This window comes from Canis lupus, chromosome 10, assembly GCF_048164855.1.
Source record: "Canis lupus baileyi chromosome 10, mCanLup2.hap1, whole genome shotgun sequence".
Classification (NCBI taxonomy): domain Eukaryota; kingdom Metazoa; phylum Chordata; class Mammalia; order Carnivora; family Canidae; genus Canis; species Canis lupus.
In genome coordinates this window covers 55,415,773-55,439,705 of record NC_132847.1, presented here as the reverse complement: position 1 = coordinate 55,439,705, position 23,933 = coordinate 55,415,773, and the positions used below count along the sequence as shown (strand labels likewise).

Genomic DNA, 23,933 nt, shown 5'->3' with positions numbered 1-23,933 from the left:
GATGCTCAGCCACTGAGCCACTCAGGCATTCATGGAAAATTTTTTCATCTGTTTTATAAATATTGAGATTTTAAATATAATATCTGCATGCTTAAGATAGAAATTTGAGGGATCTTTGGAGCAGGAGTTAAACTGACAACTCCTAGAATGTTAGCAGGTGAGCTTCCTCCATGTACATTTATGAAGCATAGCATCACTTTAACTTTGAGACCTTGGGGAAAGCTTAATCTTACAATGTTTAAGTTTTCTTCTTCTTTTTAAAATTTATTTATTTGAGAGAGAGAGAGCATTAGTAGAAGGGGCAGAAGGAGAGGAAGAGAGAATTTCAAGCAAACTCTGCACTGAGTGTGGAACCAGACACAAGGCTCGTCTTATAATCTGAGCTGAAACCATGGGTGGGATGCTTAACCGATTGTGCTCCCATTGTAAAATGGAAGCATTAAACAGTATCTATCTGGTACAGTAGTTGTGATGATTACATAAATGACACAATCACAAATATCTACAGAGCACCTATTATGTGCTGAGAATACAGCAGTGAAAAAAGTACTCCCCCTTCCCTAGTTAGTAATGCATTTAGCACAGTGCTTAAACCACTGTAATTAATTATAGTTATTATTATCTTGGAAATGTCAGATATATCTTACAGAATGAGATTATGTGTGTAAGACATGTTCACACATTTTAAAATTTTCTGTATATATTTAAGGGGTGCCTGCGTGGCTCAGTCGGTTGAGCATCCAACTCTTAATTTTGGCTCATGTCTTGATCTCAGGGGTCATAAGAAAGACTGAGCCCCCCCAACCCCCCCCCAAAAAAGACTGAGCCTATGTTTGGCTTCACGCTCAGCAGGAAATCTGCTTCTTTTCTTCTCCTTCCTGTATGCACTCTCTCTGAAATAAATAAATAAATAAATAAATAAATGAATAAATAAATAAATAAATAAATAAATAAATCTTTTTAAAAAATTTTAAAAATAAAGTTTTCTGTATGTTTAAAAATTGTTGACAAGAGGAGAATCTATGGCACTCAGAATTGGGATTCTTTCCACACTGCAGATTCTCTTTCCTTTGGAAGTTATCACTGATACAGGTTAACTTTAGCAGGCCTTGAGCCATCTTTCTATCCTTTACATTATAAAACTCTGGAATTTTAACCAAATTACTTTTATGCAGTAGTTAACATATGAAGCATTTTCCAAGCAGGGTTCAGGAAAAGTCATTACAGCACAAATATGATATGACTCATCAGTTTTTGTAACAGATTCTCTTTGTACATATAACTGGTACTCTGGCATTACAGAGATCAGTGGTGTGGCTACAGGGATGTATAAAGTAAAAATGGAAGTGTCTTAATCTCTTTAACTGATAAGAAGGTAGGGTACCTATAATAACCCAGGGCTTCAGAAATCCTCTGTGAATGAGCAGCGAGTCCAGCAGGTGGGAAGATGAAAATGACAAAGAAGGGAAGACAGTACTGTTTGAGGGTATGGGCCTTAAATAAACCTGAATTATCCACATAAAGAGGGAGGAGTAATATCTTAGAGGCAGCCATAGTGGGCAAGAAAGACTTTCATCCTAATCAACCTAATTCTGGTACGTAGGTCAGGAAAGAGTGGGCAGCAAGCATTTGAGAGGGTTGCAGGGAAAACAATATTTTCTGTGGAGGGCCAGGTTTTGAGACAAATTTAAAGCATGTATGGGACTGGATGAATTGTTCCAGCAACCTGAGGCCAGAAGGATTCTGCTTCTAAGTGAATCCTCATGAAGCACTTCTGGAATGGTGGAAGGACTATAAGCTTCTTCAGATGGGGTCAGTGAAGTCCAGGTTTGATTGAGCTCCAAGAGAATCCTATACATGGTGGGTAGACTAGAAAAAGATCAATTATTGTCCAGAGCCTTCACCATGTAATTACAAAAAACAAAAACAAAAACAAAAAAACCCCCCAAAAAACCCCAACACCCAACAGTTAGATCTTGGCAGATTTAGGGGAAAGGATGCTGCCTTCTCTGAAGTCGGCCACAGCCTAACACTATCTTAAAAACTTACATTCACTGAGGCTATTATTAATCCTCAAGGCCATTTTAGATAAAGAGTTTAGCATACATTCGAGGCCAAAATTAAGAAGTTAAGCAGAATGGACTACAGATTTAATTCAGAGCTGATTATATACCCTTTTACAAATTATTCTTAACTGTTCTGTACTACAGTTTCTTATTAAAAAAAAAAAAGTGCTCATGATAATATCTGAGACCCTTCTGTTATCACAGGCAAATAAGACCATATTTGTAAGAGCTTTTCAGAAGAAAAGAGTACAGAAATATGCCATTAAGTGTAACTGCCAAACTAGAAAATCTGCCTAAAAAATTATAATTGACAGTGTAATGCAGAGTACAGTACTATAAAACTAGGACAATTTGGGATTTTTATTTTTAAGACATAGTAAATATTAAGAATAAGTTTAAGCTACTTAAAAAAAGATTTTATTTATTTATTTGAGAGCTAGTGAGCAAGTTAGCGAGTAAGCGTGAGCAGGGGAAGGGGCAGAGGCAGAGAATCTCAAGCCCCATGTGGGATTCAATCTCACAACCCAAAGATCATGACCTGTGCTGACACCAAGAGTTGGATGCTTAACCAACTGAGCCACCCAGGTGCCCCAATCTACCTTTTTTTTTTTTTTAAAGATTTAATTATTTTACATAATCTCTACACCCAACATAGGGCTTGAACACACAACCCCAAGATCAAGAGTCATAAGCTCTATGGACTGAGCCAGTCAGGCACCCCAGTTTAAGCTACTTTGTAATGAAATAACAGCTTCTATCTCTTCATCTAATCTTGAGAGCCACATGTTAGCCAACATCACTAGTTGCCTAAGAAATACAATTAAAAACAGTAAGATATCATTTTCTCCTTACCTGATTGGCCAAAATTTTAAAAGATCAATCATAGGGTTGAGAGCATTCCTTTTTCTAAGATTTTTATTTATTTGAAAGAGAGCACACGCATAAGAGTATGCTTGAGCAGGAAGAGGGGCAGAGGAAGGGGGAGAAGAAGACTCCTTGCTGAGTAGGGAGACCAATGGGGCTAGCTAGATCCCAGGATCCTGAGACCATAACCTGAGCCAATGGTGGATGCTTAACTGAAGGCAGGCGCTTAATGGACTGAGCCACCCAGACGCCCTGTTGAGAGCACTCTTAAAAACATGTGGCAGGTGGATATATTGGTACCACCATTTATCTAGTTATTTAGTTATTTATTATTATTATTTTTTAAAGATTTTATTTTATTTTATTTTATTTTATTTTTTTTAAAGATTTTATTTTTAAGTAATCTCTACACTCAACATGGGGCTTGAACTTACAACTCCAAGATCAAGAGTTACATACTCTACTGACTGAGCCAGTCAGGCATCCCCATTGCTTTTAAAAGAGCAATCTGACAATATTTATCCAGATATAAATGTACATATCCTTTAATTACACAATCCCACTTGGAATCCAATTTACTGAAATAATCTTGCACACATCTACATACTTATACAAGTATATACTGTAGCACTGTTTGCTTAAAAAAATGGGTTTTAACTATAAATCTAGATATATTGGTAGAGAACTTGCTAGGTAAATTGGTATATCCATATGGTGGCATAAAAGTTAGCCATTGGACAGGTAGATCTTTTTTTTTTTTTTTTTTTAATTTTTTATTTATTTATGATAGTAACAGAGAGACAGAGAGAGAGAGAGAGAGAGCAGAGACACAGGCAGAGGGAGAAGCAGGCTCCATGCACCGGGAGCCCGACGTGGGATTCGATCCCGGGTCTCCAGGATTGCGCCCTGGGCCAAAGGCAGGCGCCAAACCGCTGCGCCACCCAGGGATCCCGGACAGGTAGATCTTTATGAGTTAATGTAGAGATGCATTCATAAGGAATTAAAGCAGAAAAAAATCAGGTAGTAGGACAATGTACAGGATAGTGACCTTATTTTTATTGTTTAAAAAGATACTTTAGAAATTATAATTTAGAACTGATATATTTACATGAGAAACATATATACCAAACATTCATATTCTACTATGTTTTAATTTGAAATTCATCTCAATAGGAAGCTCTATCACTTTCTTTAGACAAAAGGACATAGGTACACTCCAATATAAATAAAATTGACAAATGTTTGTGTTTTGTATCATGCCTTTGGGAAGTACAAAGTAAAAGGAAAAGATTTACTTTAAAAAAAAAAAACAAAAAACTAACTTCTATAGCCCTTCTAGTCTTTGAGATCTTGACTAAACCCCATATGATACGGATGTCCAAAATAATGATGCACTAAAATTTAATGTGCTGCATGTAACTGAATGTCTTCTAAATGACTTTTGTTTTTTTTTTTTAAATCTAAAAAAAGAACTAAGATAAGCAGATCTAAAGTATTGGTGGTTTTGTCTTTCTTATTTAAGACTATTACATCAGCAAGAACCATCAATAAGCAGCATGAAGCCAAGCTTCATATAGACCTTTGTATACAATTGCTAAGTGGGTACATATTTTCATCTAACTATACATGAATAGGTATAAATTTTACACATTATTTATTACATATCTCTTTTATTTCAACTTTACTTGGCAAGCACTTTAAGCAAAGGGGACAAGCATGGGTTTACAATATTTCTTGATGCTGCCTCCTGATGAACCATTTAGTAGTAACCAAAGTAGTAACCATTTAGTAGTAATCAAAGTAACCAAGCGATATGGCTATCGCTACATATGGTAGAGAATAAACATTCCTTTAGGTAGGCTGCCCAATAGTTACAAATTGGCACACTGCCCCCAAAGCCCAACAAGTTAGTTATATGCAGGATACTCACATCAGCATAATGGCCTATCATATCACATCGGTCACATCGCTTTCTCCAGGATGATCTTTCAAGACATCTGTGAGTGGAAGACATAGGCAAAGAACAGCCTAAGCAAAAGCGGGCTGGGCAGGCATACTGGAGGTGTCCTCTCTCAGAGCAGAGACAGCAGGGGCGGACTTTCTAGGTTGCAAACAGAAAATCTCTTTAGCAAAATAGTTCGGTGTCAATTAGAAGATTAATTTTTTTCTGTAAAATTCCATAAAAAGTTATTTCTAATTGGAGACTCCAATGAAGGTCAAATCTTGAACATACCATAAAAATCAAACAAAATGTCTGAAATCAGAGCTTTAACACAAGCTATCTGTATTCTGTGGTTGCCAAAAAGGCTTATTGTGCATGTACTATCAACTGGCGTCTATTTCTTATGCCTTGTCTTATAGGAACATTAAAAAAGCAGATTGTGCCTGAGAAAGAAAGTGGGATGAGAAGGTTCCGGAAGCTAAGTCATAGGAGGAACAGACACTGAAAAAGGCTGCTTTGCTGGAGGACCAAAGATATAGAGGAACCCTAAGAGCTGTCTTAAACATCTGAAAGACATTCATTTGGAAGAAGCTGTAGGTAAATGGAAGGAATGTTTCTTGATAATTCTTTATGTCTCAGAGAACATCCAAAGATTGATGTATCTGTTTAACATAATTTACAGCAATAAACATTTATAAATACTTAAAATGTTAACTTTCTAACATTTCTACAATGAAAGATTTCTAACAATGAAAATCATCCTGCAGTGAAACAAGCTGTCTTATAAAGTAGAAGGTTGGGAAGTGAGAGGGTCTCAGGAATTGTCTAATTTAATCTCATTTTATAGACAAGAAAACAGAGGCACAAAGAGTAAAATGATTTGCCTAAGATTGTGCACCTATCAATGGAAAAATCTAAAGTTGATTCCAGGTTTATTGGACTCTAACTTCACTGTTCCCTTTCTGCTACTATTTTAGGCTGTGACCTACCTGAAAATGTAAAGTGAAATTTACACATATATTATGCAAGATTTGAATTCTAAGGTTACAAGGGTTCACTCTTAAGATTTTGATTTTTAACAATGTAGAAAGAAACATTATGTATTTCACATACTTGTGGAAGGGGGCAGTTTTTCGATAAATGGCCACATTTGTCACAATTTCTACAAGTAACATTTTTGTTGGCTGAGTAGTATCGGTGGGTCCATCTTCCAGACGATCTATTATTAACTATCTGAGCCTAAGGGGAAAAAAATCAATAATTAAAAAGAATACTTCACTCTGTTCATAAGAATTAACAATCATAGTCTGTTCAATCTAGAACCCAGCAACAAGAAACTTTTGTGTTCTTCAAAGACTTCAAAAACTTAAAAGGATTTGCCATGAAGACAACTCTACTTCTTGTCTGTCTCTCCTCTGCCATTCTCTTAAACTTTCTCCATACGGTTCCATTTCTTTTGTATCTTTTTCTACTTATAGTTCAGGTCCAGTAGGGGTACCGATATGCATAATTTAGACATTCTGGTGGCGTTCAGAGTGAAAGATATTGCTGGTTTCTATATCTGAATGTATACCATATTTTTCTGAATGAGAAGCTTGCTTCAATTTTTACTTAGGGGGATTTTAAAAATGACTTTTTACTTTTATAGAGTTATTAAACCACATAATGACCAAATCCATTCTTTCTTTTGAACAACCCATGGTTACTACCTATAAATTGGCTTATAATTCCTAAGAGACAGGAGATAATTTCCTTCCAATAGAGTACTTTTAAGATCTAGCCTGCTTACAGTAACCCAATTCTAGCTCTCCCATATTCTAGGCAAAATCTAGTGTCTTGCAAAAGAATATTAGCAAAACATATCATATGGAATCCCTAAAGGAAAATATGTAAATGCCAACCATGCTTTTATTTTGTTTGGTAGAATTTCATCTTTGAAAAAGCTTTTCATCTTTTACTTGTTATTCAGCTAGATTGACAAGGTAAGCCCCAAGTAGACACAATCTAATTATCTTTTAAAACTTTTTTTTGAAAACCAAGTTGTAAAATTATTCTTTTCTTAACCATCTGTCACAATTAAGGCTAATAATTGACAAAGACAAACACCTGCCACATCCTAAATATAGACTAACCATTTCCTTACACTGAAGAAGCAGTTATTTCCGGTGTTGATTTTTAGTGTACTAGGCAATATAAGCTCACCATGGCAGAGAAGAAATAGAAGGGAAAGGGGACTAAATCATTATAGCAATTAACACACTGACAAAAATCAAAGCTGAACCACACTTCTGAAAAATTCAATTACCACATAGTGAAATCAAACTTTTTCTTACAACATACTTGGACCACTGCTATCTCTAAAAAGTTTATTAAGTTATCATACTGAAGTGAAAGGAAACTTCAAATCAAAGGGAATATTAATCTATTATTCATAATTTCAAAAAACAATTTTAATTTTACCTCTGCATCTTTGTCACTGATGAACCAACTTACACCATCTTCTCCTACAAAACAAATAAAATGTTACTCAAATCTTGACACCTTTAAAGTACTTATAGATTGATATTCAATTTGTCAGTACTGAAATTGGACCCCAAAGGTATAGTGAGATATGTGAATACCTCAACCTCTTATCTTGGCTCCACTATTACTTGATTGGCTCTGAATAATTATTTAACCTCTCTTTTTTTTTAATTTTTATTTATTTATGATAGGCACACAGTGAGAGAGAGAGAGAGGCAGAGACACAGGCAGAGGGAGAAGCAGGCTCCATGCACCGGGAGCCCAACGTGGGATTCGATCCCGGGTCTCCAGGATCGCGCCCTGGGCCAAAGGCAGGCGCTAAACTGCTGCGCCACCCAGGGATCCCCTATTTAGCCTCTCTTAACCTCAGTTTTCTTACCTATGAAATTCATGGGAATAATATTTGCTTCATCTAACTAAAAAATACTGTGACTCAAATGAGATATGTGAAAGTGCTTTGAAAATCATCAAGCTATAAACAAATATATAAAAAATCAGTTGAAGAAACCAGAAACCCAGTAACAGATGAAGAAATCTTATCTAAACTTCCTTATCTGACTAAAGCACAGCTTTATGAAAGTCAGCTGCACAGCACCCCCCTCCCCTACTGCAACCTAGTGTCTCTAGTCAGGGAAGTGACTGACTTTGGCTTCTAGGACATCCCCAAAACACCAAATTGTATAAGCCCGCATCATCAAAATTTCCATCCTTTGAAGCTCTAAATATTTGTGTTTGTTTAAGTTGGTAAACAAACCTTTAATTCTGGCAACTGACTTGGGTTGCTCATTACTGAGCACTTCTGTGCCTTGTCTTTCCTCCTGTTAATCTCTCTATCAGTTAGTTTGGTGGCCCTCACCGTTCAGACCCAAGAAGGCAGAGGAAAGGTTCTTCTTTCCAATATCAGTATTAACTGTGTCCACTAGCTTCCCATTGTTGTTGTTGTTGTTTATTTGACAGAGAGAGAGAGAGAGAGAGAGAGCGCACAGTGCAGGCAGAGGGAGAGGGAGAAGCAGACTCCCCACTGAGCAGAAAGCAGGATGCAGGGCTTGATCCCAGGACCCTGAGATCATGACCTGAGCTGAAGGCAGACGCTTAATCAACTGAGCCACCCAGGTGCCCTGACTAGCTTCCCATTGTAATTGACTTTCACTGTAACATTTTAAAAAACTACACTTTGAATACAATCTCATAATTGGGGCTAGACATTTAGAACTGTATTTTATAACATCAAACACAGTGAAATAAAACACCAAAATATCCAGAAACCATTGATTGATCTAAAAACACAACTGTAAAAACCTAAGGGGCTTGGGAGCCCTACATTCCTCTTTATCAGCTGTTTTCTTCTCTTTGCCCTGTCCCTTTACAAACTTGCAAATGGCTGCTATTTCTCTGGTCTACTCATGACCAGGGAGGAAGGGACATATGACTAATGCAGAAGCTATGGTATCAACAAAGGACTGAAAGATTTTTTTCTCTCCTTGAAGCAAAGTTAAGATTTCTTCCTTCCTCCTATCTATTCCTCTTCTCTATCTCAAAAACACAAATCGAGCTTGACTCTTGTCTTTGAAAGGAATTTTGAGGAGATATGAAATAATCTACATTCCCCCAGGCATACCAGGAGTAAGCGTCTAGAGACAGATTTTAAAATAAAATAGTTTTACTAAGAAAACCAAAAGGCTGCTTTATAAAAAGACCAATCCATAGGAGAGCAGAGATGCTATGCTGATGATTATGTCCTTTGTAAAATTTGGAGGCTGCATCCATATAGGGAGAGTGGAGAATACATTAAATAGCTGTGCATCATCACCATCCACAATGGCATTCTTTCATTAAAAAGATCCAAGGAGCATGTTCTGTTCTCCATCTTTAAAATTCAAAATGACCACTAAAAATCACTGAAATTAAAAAACTACCTAGTTGTCCTTAAAAATAATAAAACTTAAAACCAGTGAAATGCAAAATAGCAACTGTTACCATCCCAATTCCAAATAAATTTACATTCGAAGAACTAAACAGTGAGAAAAGGAAAGGTCCAAAATAGGAAGATCCGACTCCATTTAGATTGTTTAAATATTCCTGTGGAATTCCAGGTCATGTACTAACTCATCAAGCTATAGTATATTCTTACTGTAGAAAATTTATCAACAGGTATACAAGACAAGTTTTAATTATAGATGAAATCAGACTTCTCAGTGGTAAACAGAACAAAGACGTGGAACACATCAGCCAACTCCTGGTGCTATCCATGGTTCCAGTTTTGGTTTGATCCTGGTAATAACAGCTGACTCATGCCGTTTTCTCTTTTATCTATCCTGTCTTTTTCTTAACTCGGAATCCCAAACTAATGGAGGCTTTGTCTAAGGGCAACTCATTAGAACGTCTACGGGCAGCCAATTCTCCACTTTGTTAAATTCCTGGTACAGGGCTTGGTTTCAGTCTTTATCTCTTATTTGCTGTGTGGCACTGGGCACGTTACTGACCTTCACTTGGCCTGCATAATAATGGGTTGGATTAAATGGCATCCATGGTACTGGTACTGTTTAGTTTCTAAGATTCTTCCAATTTTTCATTCATTATTAAAATAAAAAACATTGTCCTCCAGGCCTCTGCAACTGGCACAGGATGTCTTTCCTTAAAGACAACTTCCCACAGGGCCCAGAAGCACTCATCTTCCATGTGTTCACTACCCATTGCCATAAAATAAAAAATGCAATTGCCCTAAAGTATAAAATTAGGACTGTCCTAAAGATGCCTAATATTAACTCTTAGCTGCCTTATAGCCCTGTCTTGCTAATATCTGTGATTCTTTTCAGTTCAGAATTGTAATCAAAGCAATAGCTGGCGACTCTTTCTTTGCATCAAATCAACTCAGTGCAACAAACACATACTGAAAGGTTATATAATGAGCGAGGTGCTATAGGGTAAACAAAGAGGAATAAGAGCTTATAACTTAGTAAAGGAGACAACAGAAAAAAGAAAGGAGTAAGAGAAGACAAACAAAATTCTACAGTAAATTCAGAAGAAGAATAGACAATGTCTGAATTTAGGGGAAAAGAGGAAAAAAGTCACAGAAGATTGTGCTATACAGCAAACTTTACTGAAATATAATTTACATATTATAAAATATACCCCTGTAAAAAATACAGGATGTATTTTGACAAATGCACACACCTGTGCAACCACCACAACCATCAAATATAGCACATTTCCACCATCCCAAAATGTTACCTTGTGCATATGTGCAGCACAACCAGGCAACCACTGATTTGCTTTGCCTGTTCTAGGACTGCATATAAATAGAATCCTAAACTGTGTACTATTTTATGTTTGGCTTCTTTCATTCTCAATATTTGTGAGATTCATCTATGTCATTGGATAGTAGTAGCACTTTGTTTCCTTCTTATTGCTGAGTACTATTGCAGTGTGTGGATGTAACAATTTGTTTAGCTGTTTATCTCCTGATAATACTTAGGTTGTTTCCAGTTTTGAGGAATTGTAAATAAAGCAGGAATAAATATTCTAGTGAAAATCTTTCTTTTTAACTGACAGAAGTTTTCACTTGCCTTGGAAAAATACCTAGGAGTTGAATTATTGGATGTGGTTTAGTATATCTTTACCTTTATATGAAACTGCCTCAAAGTGGCTGTGTCATTTCATATTCCCATCAGCAACATATGAGAATTCTCGTTTCAAAAATCTCACCAGTACCTGAAACTCTTTTTTAGTCTTCAAATGTGTATATAGTAATGCATTAGGATTTTAATGGGCATTACTCTGATAACTAATGATGCTAAGCATCTTTTCATGTATTTGCCATTCATATATCTTTAAAAAACTATTTGAATTTTTAGCTTAGGGGGATCCCTGGGTGGCGCAGTGGTTTAGCGCCTGCCTTTGGCCCAGGGCGCGATCCTGGAGACCCGGGATCGAATCCCACGTCAGGCTCCCGGTGCATGGAGCCTGCTTCTCCCTCTGCCTGTGTCTCTGCCTCTCTCTCTCTCTCTCTGTGACTATCATAAATAAATAAAAATTAAAAAAAAAAAAAATTGAATTTTTAGCTTAAATGGATGAATGAGTGAATGAATGAATGAATGAATGAATGAATGTAGGCCCAGCGTGGAGCCCATGTGGGGCCTGAACTCACAGCCCTGAGATCAAGACCTGAGCTGAGATCAAGACTCAGATGCTTTAACTAACTAAGCCACCCAGGCACCCCTTAGCTTGTTTTTAAATTGAGTTGTTTTTTATTTGAAGAGAGTGAAGGAGACTGTTTTCCTTTGATTAAATTACAGGAGTCCTTTATACATTCTAGATATAAGTCTTTTATCAGACATATGTTTGCAAATATTTTTTCCCAGCGTGGCTTGCTTTTTTCAATTATTTTTTAACAGAGTTCTCAGGGATGCTGGGGTGGCTCAGCAGCTGAGCATCTGCCTTTGGCTCAGGGCATGATCCTGGGGTCTTGAGATGAATCCCACATAGGGCTCCCTGCAAGGAGCCTGCTTCTCTCTCTGCCTATGTCTCTGCCTCTCTCTGTCTCTCATGAATTTTAAATAAAATCTTAAAAAAACAAAACAAAACAAAACCAGAGTTCTCAGAAAAGCAAAAGTTCTCATAAATTTGGCAATTTTTCCCTTTATGGTTTTCTATGCCCAAAGAAATCTCCCTATGCAAGGTTACCAAAGCAAGCACTTTTTATGTTTTCTTCTAAAATTCTATAGTTTTAGCTTTTGATGTTTAGTTATTACCCATTTTTCCTCATATGAATATCCTATCCAGTTGTTCCAACATCATTTGTTGAAAAAATACCCTTTCTTCATTAGATTGCCTTACGAACTTTGTTGAAAATCAATTGACCATATACATGTGGGTCAACTTCTAGAAGTTCTAGTGTGTTACATTGAGTTATAGGTCTATACAACTTTACTTTAAAAACTTAAAATCATGTAGAGTAAGCTTTCCGACTTTTCTGTTGTTTTTTGAAGATTGCTTTGGCTATTTTTTGATTTCTATATAAATTTTAACTTGCATTTTGATTTTTTCTCTTTAAAGCAAGCTCTACAGCTGATATGAGGCTTGAACTCATGCCTGATCGTGAGATTAAGAGTCACAGGTATACTGACTGAGCCAGCCAGGGGCCCTTGATTTCTGTATAAATTATAGAATATAAGTTCCTACCCAAAAAATCTGATGGGATTTTGATTGGTATTGTGCTACAACTACAGATCAGCTTGGAAAGATACTTTAACAATATCAAGTCTTCTAAAACATGAATATGATGTATGTCTTCATTTATTTTGGTCTTCTTTTTTTCAGCAATGTGTTATGGGTTTCTGTGAACAGGTCTTGCATATATTGTACTAGTTATCCCTGAGTAGTTCATGTTTCTGTTACCAAAAACTTTTTTAAAATAACATTTAAATTAATTTTAAATTATTTGTAAAAACTTCATTGTTCAAGGTCTGATTACAAGTTTATAGAAATAGAGTTGACTTTTGTTTATTCCCCTTCATCCTGCAAATTTGCTAAATTCACTTAGTGCTAGAAGCTTTTTGTAGATTCCTCCCAATTTTCTATATACAGTATCATTTCACCTGTGAATAAAGACAGTTTTATCACCTCCTTTCTAATCTGCATGCTTTTTATTGCTTTTTCTTACCTCAATGCATTATAAAGGATTTCCAGGCCTAATACTCAATATTTTAAGTGGTGACAGAAGATAATCTTTGTTTTATTCCAATAAGGTGAAAAATTCAGTCCTTCTGAATTAAGCAAACTGTTTGCTATAGATTTTTCATAACAGGTTGAGGAAATTCTTTTTTTTTTTTTTTTTTTTACTATTTTCCTGAGTTTTTAATATGAATGCATTTTTAATTTTATCATATGCCTTTTCTGCATCAACTGAGATGGCGCCATGGTTTTTCCTCTGTCTGTTAATATGGTGAATGACAGTGATTCATTTTCAAATAAACCAGTCTTGTATTCTGGGATTAACTCCACTTGGTTAGGATGTATTATGCTTTACAATATACTATATAATTTAATTTGTTAGTATTTTATTAAGAATTTTAACATCTGTGTTCATGAAGGATACTGATTTACACTTTTCTTACAATGTCTTTGTGTGGTTTTGATATTGGGGTAAAACTGGCCTCATAAGAGTTGTGAAGTTTTGGGGAGAGTTTGTGTACAACTGTGTTATTTCTTCCTTAAATATCTGATAAAATTCACCAGTGAAGTCATGTAGGCTGCAGTTTTCTTTGTTGTGGGCCAGGAATTTTACTTGCAAGGTTTTAAAAATAGTAATAGAAATAGTAACTCTACTTCTTTAGTAGGTATGGAGCTATTCACATCTTCTAGGTCTGCATGGGCCAGTTTTGGTAATCTGTGACTTTCAAAGAATTTGTCTATTACTTCTAAGTTGTTGAAATTATCAGCATAAATGTCCATAATAGACTCTTATTCTTTCCCTTTGATTTAGCTAATTTGTACTTAAACTCATCCAGTAAAATTTTTTATCTCAAATACTGTATATTTCAGTTCTAAAAGATCCATTTGGTTCTTTTTTATATCTTCCATTTCTCTTATTATATTTCTTTTTCTTTAAACCTCAGTGTATATTTTTAATAGCTGCTTTAAAGTTCTTTCTGATAATTTCATCATCTCTGTAATTTCTAGGTTTCTTTTATTTGATGGATTTTTCTCCTGGTTATGGGTGACATTGTCCTTTGAATACCTAGTATAAATTTTTTTTTTTCTTAGATGCTAGTTATTGTAAATGGTATACTGTTGAATGTCTCACATTTTTTTCTTATTTTCAAGTGTAAGACTCTGTTTTGACAAACAGTTAAGTAAATTCCATATTAGCTTGATTCTTTTGAGACCTTTAAAGTTTTGTTAGGGTAGGTCCACAGTAGCTTTACTCTAGAGCTAATTTAGCCTTACTTAACTAAGATGTACCTTCTGGGGTTTCTATTAAATGTTGCAGGTATTCAACACTCTCTTCACTTTGGCTAGTAAGAACTCGGGTTAAGTTCTGGGAGTTGCTCAGCTTATAGACCGTCAGCTTTTGTCCAATTCTAATGGAGCTGGACCTCTCTGTGTACAGATAGGAATACAGCATCCTTAATGTTCATGGGCAACCCTATGTAGATTTCTAGAGTTCTTTCCCTCCACAGTTCCTTCCCTCCAGTATTCTGCCCCACAAAGTACAGCTTCCTTAGCCTCTCCAAACTGTGATCTCTGTTTCTCATCTTAGTGAGGCTGCAGTCCTGTGCTTGGGTTCCCTCTTTTGGCACCATGATGCAGATGTCTAGGCAGAAAGCTAGGTTGATTATAGTGTGCATCTTGTTTTTTTCCATATTCTTGTGAATCACTGTCTGGTATTACCTGTTGTCCATATTCATCTTTCCCTTTAAACTTCTATGTACATTGATAATAGCTGCTTTAAAGTCCTTTTCTGCTAATTTCATCATTTCTTGTCAGGGGGGCAAGTCTAGTCTAAGTTTACACAATACAGCTGGAAGGAAAAGTCCTATATAGGATTTTATTTTTTTTTATTTTTTTTAAAGATTTTATTTATTTATTTATTTATTTATTTATTTATTTATTTATTTATTTATTTATTCAGAGACACAGAGAGAGAGAGGCAGAGATACAGGCAGAGGGAGAAGCAGGCTCCATGCAGAGAGCCTGACGTGGGACTCGATCCAGGGTCTCCAGGATCACGCCCTGGGCTGCAGGCGGCGCTAAACCGCTGCGCCACCGGGGCTGCCCTATATAGGATTTTAATAGATGGAGATGAAAGAAGACACCAGTAAAAAAGAAAAAGTACAAGCAACAGAATGGAAGAAGAAAAAGGATACAGCAAACAATACAGTTTAATTAGAATAGAAGGTGTGCTAATTCCTTTACTAAGAATTTTCATAGACCTTTTCATATATAAGAATACTAAGAATTAAATATTGTTACTTATAAAACACCTTTTACACCTCAAACACACGTGAAGACTTAATATTAAATCTATTCTTCCAACTAAGAAAGCTTCCATGTCTTCTGGTTTAACTTTAAATGCCTTTACTTTTTACTGCATGAGCTCTCCACAAGTAACAGCACAGCAGGCCTCTTTGCACTGTAGTAGTAATACTGAAGGCAGAGACAGTAAAACAGTATTACAGTGTTCTCTATTAACACTTGGCAAAAACAAGAATACTTTACCTCTTCTGAAATAACCTTCAAAACAAAAATGTAAACCCATAACCTTACACATATTTTACACATTTTCTCCAATTTCTGGAACTATTCTGCTATCAATTACAAACACACATGTACTTTCTTTCTCTATTACTACATGGTAATAAATGTAAACATCCCTCATATTTATATGGTGATTCGGAGTCTATAAATTGTTTTAAATATATATTTTATCCCCAGAACCCTGTATGTTATGATTACACAAATACTCACTTTTTTTATGTGTGTACTTTCTACAAGAAATGGCAATTGGTGCTTTTTGTGAAAGGTAGTGTTAATGTAGTTAGTTACCCATAAGACTGTGTTCATTTTTCAAGGGATGTAAGAGTTTGGACTAGATTTCTTAGGAAATACAGTTCCTGCTCTGCTTCAGTTACATTAGCCTATATTGTGGTAGGTGGAACCGCTAAAGATCATTCCTTTGCTAAGAGCAGCCAAAGACAATTATAGAGCTGATTCTAACTTTTGGAGTAATTTGACAGAAAATAGGAGTTAATAAAATATATTCCAAAGATCACCAGCTGAGCACATCTGGTTGGTTATTTGCAGTGCAAGAGCCAGGGTCTAAGAAGAATCTTTTCCTGAGCCTATCCGTATAACTGCTTATAAGAAAGCCAGAGATTCCTTACATTTTCTAGATATCTCAATTTCTAACATCTAAAATTATAAACTTCATTAGATTTCATTGAAAAGATTATGTATAATTTTCTCAGCATACAGTGGGCCTGAATTTAACATTTAGCAAATCAGATATAAAAACTTATTTTCCAGGCAGCCTGGGTAGCTCAGCGGTTTAGTGCCACCTTCAGCCCAGGGTGTCATCCTGGAGACCCGGGATTGAGTCCCACTGTCGGGCTCCCTACATGGAGCCTGCTTCTCCCTCTGCCTGTGTCTCTGCCTCTCTCTCTGTGTGTCTCTCTCATGAATAAATAAATAAAATATTAAAAAAAAACCTTATTTTCCCTACTAATTATTTAAGAGTGTGAATGTGGGGTGGCTGGCTGGCTCAGTCAGTAGAGTGTGGGGCTCTTGATCTCAGGGTCCTGAGTTTAAGCCCCATGCTGGGTGTGGAGCCTACTTAAAAAAAAAAAAATGTAAATACAACTTTCCTCAATGTGTAAAATGTTTTCACTTAATGTGGTATCGAGTTAATTTTCAACAAATATTTACTAAATATCTCTCATTATAAAAGACCATGTAGGAGACAGAAAGATGGCTAAGACATGGTGCTTGCCCTTAAGGAACTTACCCCAAACTAGTATGTGCATCTCTTGGTGAAACAATCTAAAAAGCATAACTGTGCTAAGAAAATAACCACGAAAATTTCATTTTTTTTAACAGAAAGATGAGGGGTGCCTGGGTGGCTCAGTCGGTTAAGCATCTGCTTTCAGCTGGGGTCATGATCCCAGGGTCCTAAGATAAAGCCCTAAGGTGGGCTCCTCACTCAGCAGAGAGTCTACTTCTCCCTCTGCCCCTCCCCATGTGCATTCTCTTTCTCTCAAATAAATAAAATCTTAAAAAATAAGAAAACAGAAAGATGACTAATAAAGTTTTAAAGATAAGAAGTCCACTATTATTTAGGGAGTGGGTTATTTAACTATTTAACAAAAAAAATACTGAATTCTAATAATGGGCAATTAACTTAATGATGACTATCACCAAAACGGTCTTCCTTGTAATTTTAGCAACTGTTTTCTCCCCAAAGAATTTGTGAGTCTATAGACCTAGCTCAAAACTGGGGACTAGTTATTATATACCTGTAATTCCTAAGGAACCAAGATTTTGGGCCTTCTCAGTATCCTCTCACTTGCAGGATACAAACAAAACACTGACTTGCATGAGATGGCTTTCTTTCACTATTCTAAAACACAGTGAAAGGGTCAAGAAAAGAAAGAAAAATGAAGAAGGTTGTGAATAACTCTCCCACCAGATAACCTGAGGTTAAATAACTTGGCAGTTATAGCATTAAAGGCAGATTAATAATACTACATTTCTGAATTTATTACCCACATGATCTTTTTACACACACCTAATATTTTAAACTAAAAGGTCCTACTGTTTGTAAATTAACACTCCCAGGGCTTTCTCCTCTCTGTACTTTTGCCCATTTTATACACTTGATCTCTAACACTGGCTCCCTCTTTGCTCAATTTCCACTTAACTAATTTCCATGACTACCCGTTCTGAATGTCCTTTAAAGGCTGAGCTCCTCATAGCCAATGCATGTGGGTAATATTCAGTATTTCTCTCTCACTTGCCCTCTGTGAGCATTTACCATTCTCATGGTTGATATAACAAAATAGTTCTTATCCTCTTTGTGGTTTCCTCTTCCTTCACTGGTTACATGGTATGCTCCACTCTTTGCTCTTCTTATCCTGCATGCTTAGTCCCAGCTTATCTCATACATGTCCATGGAGAGAACTCCCAAATCTGTATTTCTAGACCAGATCTTTTCCTGAGTTCCTGACCTACAGGACATCTAGATTAGACATCCTGCAGGTAACTCAAATTCATAGTCATTAAAAATGAATTTTTCATTTTCTCCCCACTCCTTGCATTTGTCTCTCTTAAAAACAGACAAAAGCTCCTACTTCTCTCCTCCCTGTATCTTCTGTCAATAACTTGTCTCCTGTATTTTCCATACTAAAAAAAATCTCAACTCTTCCCTCTCACCTTTCATATAATTACTTACCAAATCCCATAAATTCTCTCTCCATCAAGCCTCAATACCATTACACTGGCCTAGTGATACCTGATTTCTCAGCCAGATTATTTATTTATTTATTTTAAAGATTTTATTTATTTATGAGAGAGAGAGAGAGAGAGAGAGAGAGAGAGAGAGAGGCAGAGACACAAGGCAGAGGGAGAAGCAGGCTCCATGCAGGGAGCCCAATGTGGGACTCGATCCCAGGACTCCACGATCACGCCCTGGGCTGAAGGTAGTGCTAAATCGCTGAGCCACCCGGGGCTGCCTTCTCAGCCAGATTATTAAAATAACTTCTAACTATCTCTAACACCACAACTCATTTTCTATTCCACTATTACTAGAGTGTTTTTATTTTTTATAACATTAATTTCAGGTTTACAACACAATGATTTGATATCTGTATATACTACAAATGGAGTAATGTTTCCAAAGTAGATACATGAATACGTTCTGCCCTAAATGGTCCCTTGATGCCTACAGGATAAACTTAAAACTCCTTTGTATGCCACACAACGCGTTCCATGATTTTGTCTTTACCTGGTTCTCTGGCTTCATCTTCCTGATCCCAGTGCTCTAGCTAAGCTTAGTAATTTCCTCAATGTGTCCTGTTGTTCTCTGCAACTATGCCTATGCATGTATTCCCTGGACACAAGCTGTCCCCAACTTCACATGGAACCAGGACTTGGTCTTCAAGTCCCTAATCATGTGTTACCTCTTCTACTGAACTCTTCCCTAATAACCCTTCAAAAGCAAAGATGATCACTCTCAACTTTGTAACATCCTAGACTTTAATTATGTCATTTCTATCTTTATATCTTCCAAAGCAGGATTGTTTAGTTATCACAGGTACTCAGGTTTACTAAATTACTTACATAACATTTCTTTTTTTGATTTCACTTCTGGTAGAAGTATTTTCTCCTTTCCTAAAAGCACCTTATTTATCTCTTAGGCAATTAAGCACTTCTAAACCTTATGCTAACAGCTATATTAATAAATATTTTACTTCCCTCACTACATCTAAGTTCTCCTCAGACCTCTATGGACATATCTGTTTTATCCATCTATCCATTTATCAGCACGATATCTTGCATACTTTGAATTATGTTAGAAAAAAAAAAGGAAAAAAGATAAACATTAATATGCACACTTGTGTGAATAAACACTGTTCTGAACTGGGGGTAAATAAGTGATTAACTAATTTCATGGGCTGTCACTGTACATATACAAGTTCAATAAAACAATTCTTAGGGCACTTGGCTGGCTCGGTCATGAGTTACAGTCACTTGGCTGTAACTCTTGATCTCCGGGTCATGAGTTCAAGCCCCATGTTGGGTAGAGAGATTATAAATAAATAAAAACTTAAAAAAAAAAAAAAAACAACAATTCTCAGTGGCTAAAAAAAAACCAGAAAGACTTGGAATTTCTGTAGTAAGCAATTGTAGGAACTAAAAAATACTTTAAAAATCCCTGCTAATGAATAAAATCACTTGGTAGACACAGGTTCCACATGAAATATAAGATAACTAAACATGTATAGATAGTCATACATATACCTAGCCAGTGTTTACGGAATAAAGATCACAAAATTGAAGCTGCCAGATATTTATGTCATATCCTTTCCTGAGTCTAATTCCATTACACCAGATTTCCCCCTGGGATTGTCTCACTTCGGATAAGCAACTGAAGCAGCCACAAATGAAGTTACTATTCCCAACTTCATCAGCAGCATCTGTTATTTCAACGGAAACTTTTGAAATACATACAATGCCACATGCAAATCCCCTGACGGTTGAGCTACTTTATTCACTTGCATTCTTCTCAAACTGCTCTTTATTTCTGTCTCTTATTTATATCTTTCCATTTAACATTGGTCACAAAACCATTTTAAGTCATTAAAATGTTGTGATGTATAACTGGCAATAGTTTAAATAAAACAAATTTATATAGAACAATTTGCAAGTTAGGCATCAAATTGTTCCTCTTATTTTAAATCATATTAAATTTACCAGAAACAATCTATATTTTTAAAGTGTATAAACGATAAATGGGGATTTAGCTCTTCTTTTTTTAGAGTTAGAGGAGGAAGAAGAAAGAGGAAATAAATACAGGTGCTTAGCACAGGGTTATACAGAGCTCTTGCAAAGTTATCTCCACATAAAGGCTTTTCTATTATCTCAAAGAGACACACAGACAGAGCCACATACAGGGAGTTCTCTCTCATTTCCCAATCCCTTCAAAAGATCTGTCAATGAACTACCTGATTAAGAAGTATTTATTTAGAAATAAAAAAAACCTTGTATTAAACAAAGTGACAAGAAGAGAAAGGGAAAAATTATCAACAGAAACAATACGGGAGGATTATGGGAGCTATATTTTCTTCTTTTAGAGGTATCTACTATGGGAGCTCAGTGGCTGAGCATCTGCCTTTGGCTTAGGGCATGATCCCGGAGTCAGCTTCTCCCTCTGCCTAAGTCTCTGCCTCTCTGTGACTCTCATAAATAAATACATAAAATCTTAAAAAAAAAAAAAAAAAGGTATCCACTATGGTGCTTGTTCCCCACTCCCATCACCCCCACAAAAGACAAAAAAGGAAAATAAACCATGGACATTTGAAGTATTTGTAAAATGACAAGCATGTATATAACATGTAAATTCAATCAAGATGCTACTTTACAAAAGATACGGTCAGTTTCTAGAGAAGGCTTAACAGCTATATAAATTTGGTAAGTGCTATAATAATAATCTGGAAACCATGTCTTTCAATCATCCTTCTAATTCTGTTTTACACTTCCTAGTCTCCTTCCTAAGTCTATTTTGTTTTCTTTACCTATCATTAACTTTGTGTATAAGCACATGCATTTTCTTCAATATCTGATTTTTTATTCACTCCCTCCTTGGTAAAATAAGTCACTCCACAACAATTCATTTTTATTATACTGGGGGTCATATTTTCTTTGAATCTTTCCCCAAATCTTAAGGCCAAACATGTCCAGGCTTACATTTATAATTGCCTACAGGATATAACACAGATGATTATAGGTCATTGCAAACATAACACATCCAAAGAAAAGCTCATTTTCACAACCACAATTGAAACTGGCTCAAATACTTTCTTCCTTGTTGTTATTAATGGCTCAAAATGTAGATTTATTTTCATCTTAACCCAATGCTTCATTCTCATTATCCAAACTGGCCAGGTCTTACCATCCTATAGTATCTCCCTATAAAATGTCTTTCTAAGCCAATATTCTGGTTTCCCTCCAGTCATCACTGTTAGTTCCTCACCTCAAATATAGATGTCCCTGTGCTTTCAACTTCATTTGATACGTACCAGCAGCTAGATTTTCTCATTAAAGGGATAATTTCATATTTTATTATTAATTTTTATCAAAGTAATATCTGCATATGGTTTTCAAAGATCTAATACTAAAAAAGCATATAAAATAGCAGTTCTCTCCTCCCTATTTTAGCTCACACTTCTTCAGAGGCAAACACTTTCGAGTCTTTAGCTATTTCTTTTGGTATTCATCTGGATATTTCTAAATAATGTTCCTTCTGCTCCTGACAGATTTATCTACTTTTTAAACATATTTTTATTTGAGAGCAAGAGAGAGAGCGAGAGAGAGAGCGAGAGCACAAGGAGAGGAACAGAGGAGCAGAGGAAGTGAACCTTAAGCAGACTCCCCACTGAGCCCAAGCAGGGCTCAATCCCAGGACCCTGCGATCATGACCTGTGCCGAAATCAAGAGTAGGATGCTTACCTGACTGAGCCACCCAGGTACCCTTGGATTTATCTATTTTACACATTAGTATCTAAATTCCTAATAAAGTAAAAGAGTATTTGCTTTCTTATGACAGTCTATCTCAATTTCTTCTCCCTCCATCCTCTTTCTCAGGTTAAGGTAAAATTCATCCTATGACCATGTAGTAGTAGTATGTTGTTTCCTTTCTTATACATTGCTTTAATTTTCCTGTATTTAATACCAGCCTACTTGTTTCATTTACTTAGCCTGAAAAGTCTACTTACCATGCTAGCCACTAGCACCTTGTCTCTCTAAAAGGCCAATGTTGTGCTCACTTCGGCAGCACATATACTAAAATTCGAACGATACAGAGAAGATTAGCATGGCCCCTGCGCAAGGATGACACGCAAATTCGTGAAGCATTCCATATTTAAAAATAAAATAAAAGGCCAATGTTTAGTCCTCCTGATATTCCAGGATTAGGAAAGTGCCTGCTGCATTATAATAGTCATCACCAATCATAAGGGTACAGTGGACTCATTTAATAATTTATCTCACAAATAATTTACAGAGAAATAAAGAGATCGTGAATAAGAGTTTTATTAGAATTCCTAATAATTTAAAAATGGCAAAACAAATTTTTATTTCACATACTCCTATTTTTGAAGCTAAACATACCTGAAATGGGCAACATCGTGAAATATTACCAACTATTCATTGACTATCATCTATGACCTTGAAACACATTCATTTTGTAAATATTAAATCGGATCTCAAATACATCTCTTCTTTGCTCCACAGTTGCAAAACATTTTCACTTTTCCATTTATAAACACAAAATGATCAATCCATTAGTTTTTTTTCCACTTCACCATCATCTATTCCCTTCCAGTCACTTCTGTATAGACATCTGCCTTTAGTGATTGCTTGAAACAAACCATATCAAGAGTATTTTGGTATAAAAATACCATAAAATATGAAATAATAGTCACATGTCTTTTTATCAAAGCAGGATGTTACAGATTCTCATCATAAAATATTGTGTGGTAAAGAACTTCCTGCTGAATGACTAACCAGATGAGAATACCCTATTTCCTTTTTTGTATCTAGAAATACATTCATTCATCAATTCTGAAGTTTGACAAAATTCATCTATAATATCATCTGAAAAAATCTTAGTCTGAGACTTTACTTAAAAAAACAAGTCCTTTTCCCATTGCCTGACATCGGTAGGGGTCTTGGGGAGAAGTGTGGGTGGCAGAGAACCAGGTAGTGAACAGCTGAGGAAGAGGATTCCAGGGAGAACTTTGTTATAGGCAGAGGCCATCTTCCACCAGAGTCTAGAATCAAAATGGATTTTTGTCAGTTTTTCATTTATGGAAGGAAAATATAAAAGTTCTTATTTCCATTAAAAAAAAAAAAAAAACCCAAGTCCAGCACATCATTAAAGTCTAGGTACTACCATCTGTCTCTTTACAGTTTTGTTATGATTGAGCTAATAGTTATGAAATGTTTTCCTCTGTTAATTTTCTTCTACTTGCCATTTTGAGCAGAAAACTTAAAATTTTGAATTCTCAACTTTGTTCAATGAAAGCTAAAAAAGATGGTGTCTCCAGACATCTTTCATAAATTCTTGAAAGATAATGTAATACTTTGGACAACATAGTAAAAAGGATGATGAAGACTTATTCCACTATTATATCATCCTTCTAGGCAATTCCATTATTCTTCTGTTTTCATATTATTTTACCATTCTTTAGCATGGTTGGGATAATTGATGAGTAAGGATAAAACTATTCTTAGGATGATGAAATAATAAAATGTTTTAAACT

The 23,933-nt window shown here is 35.8% G+C and overlaps 1 protein-coding gene, 1 long non-coding RNA gene and 1 other non-coding gene across 5 annotated transcripts in view; 1 reads left to right on the top strand and 2 right to left on the bottom strand.

The window, feature by feature from the left end:
- ZCCHC7 (zinc finger CCHC-type containing 7) overlaps nucleotides 1–23,933 on the bottom strand; it is a 252,887-nt gene that overhangs the window by 45,641 nt on the left and 183,313 nt on the right. For all 3 annotated transcript variants that reach the window (XM_072841968.1, XM_072841969.1, XM_072841970.1), the window contains exons 3-5: nucleotides 7,333–7,376; nucleotides 5,986–6,111; nucleotides 4,861–5,031 (exon numbers count right to left, since the gene is read on the bottom strand). In XM_072841968.1, coding sequence (XP_072698069.1) covers nucleotides 4,861–5,031; nucleotides 5,986–6,111; nucleotides 7,333–7,376 — 341 coding nt within the window. The remainder of the gene's footprint in view (nucleotides 1–4,860; nucleotides 5,032–5,985; nucleotides 6,112–7,332; nucleotides 7,377–23,933) is intronic.
- LOC140642081 (U6 spliceosomal RNA) lies at nucleotides 22,429–22,535 on the top strand. The gene has a single exon (XR_012038648.1). It is a non-coding gene; the product is annotated as a U6 spliceosomal RNA (small nuclear RNA).
- The window catches only part of LOC140641689 (uncharacterized), a 178,956-nt gene continuing 177,700 nt past the window's right edge, over nucleotides 22,678–23,933 (bottom strand). The window contains exon 2 of the long non-coding RNA XR_012038289.1: nucleotides 22,678–23,441. This is a non-coding gene — a long non-coding RNA (uncharacterized lncRNA). The remainder of the gene's footprint in view (nucleotides 23,442–23,933) is intronic.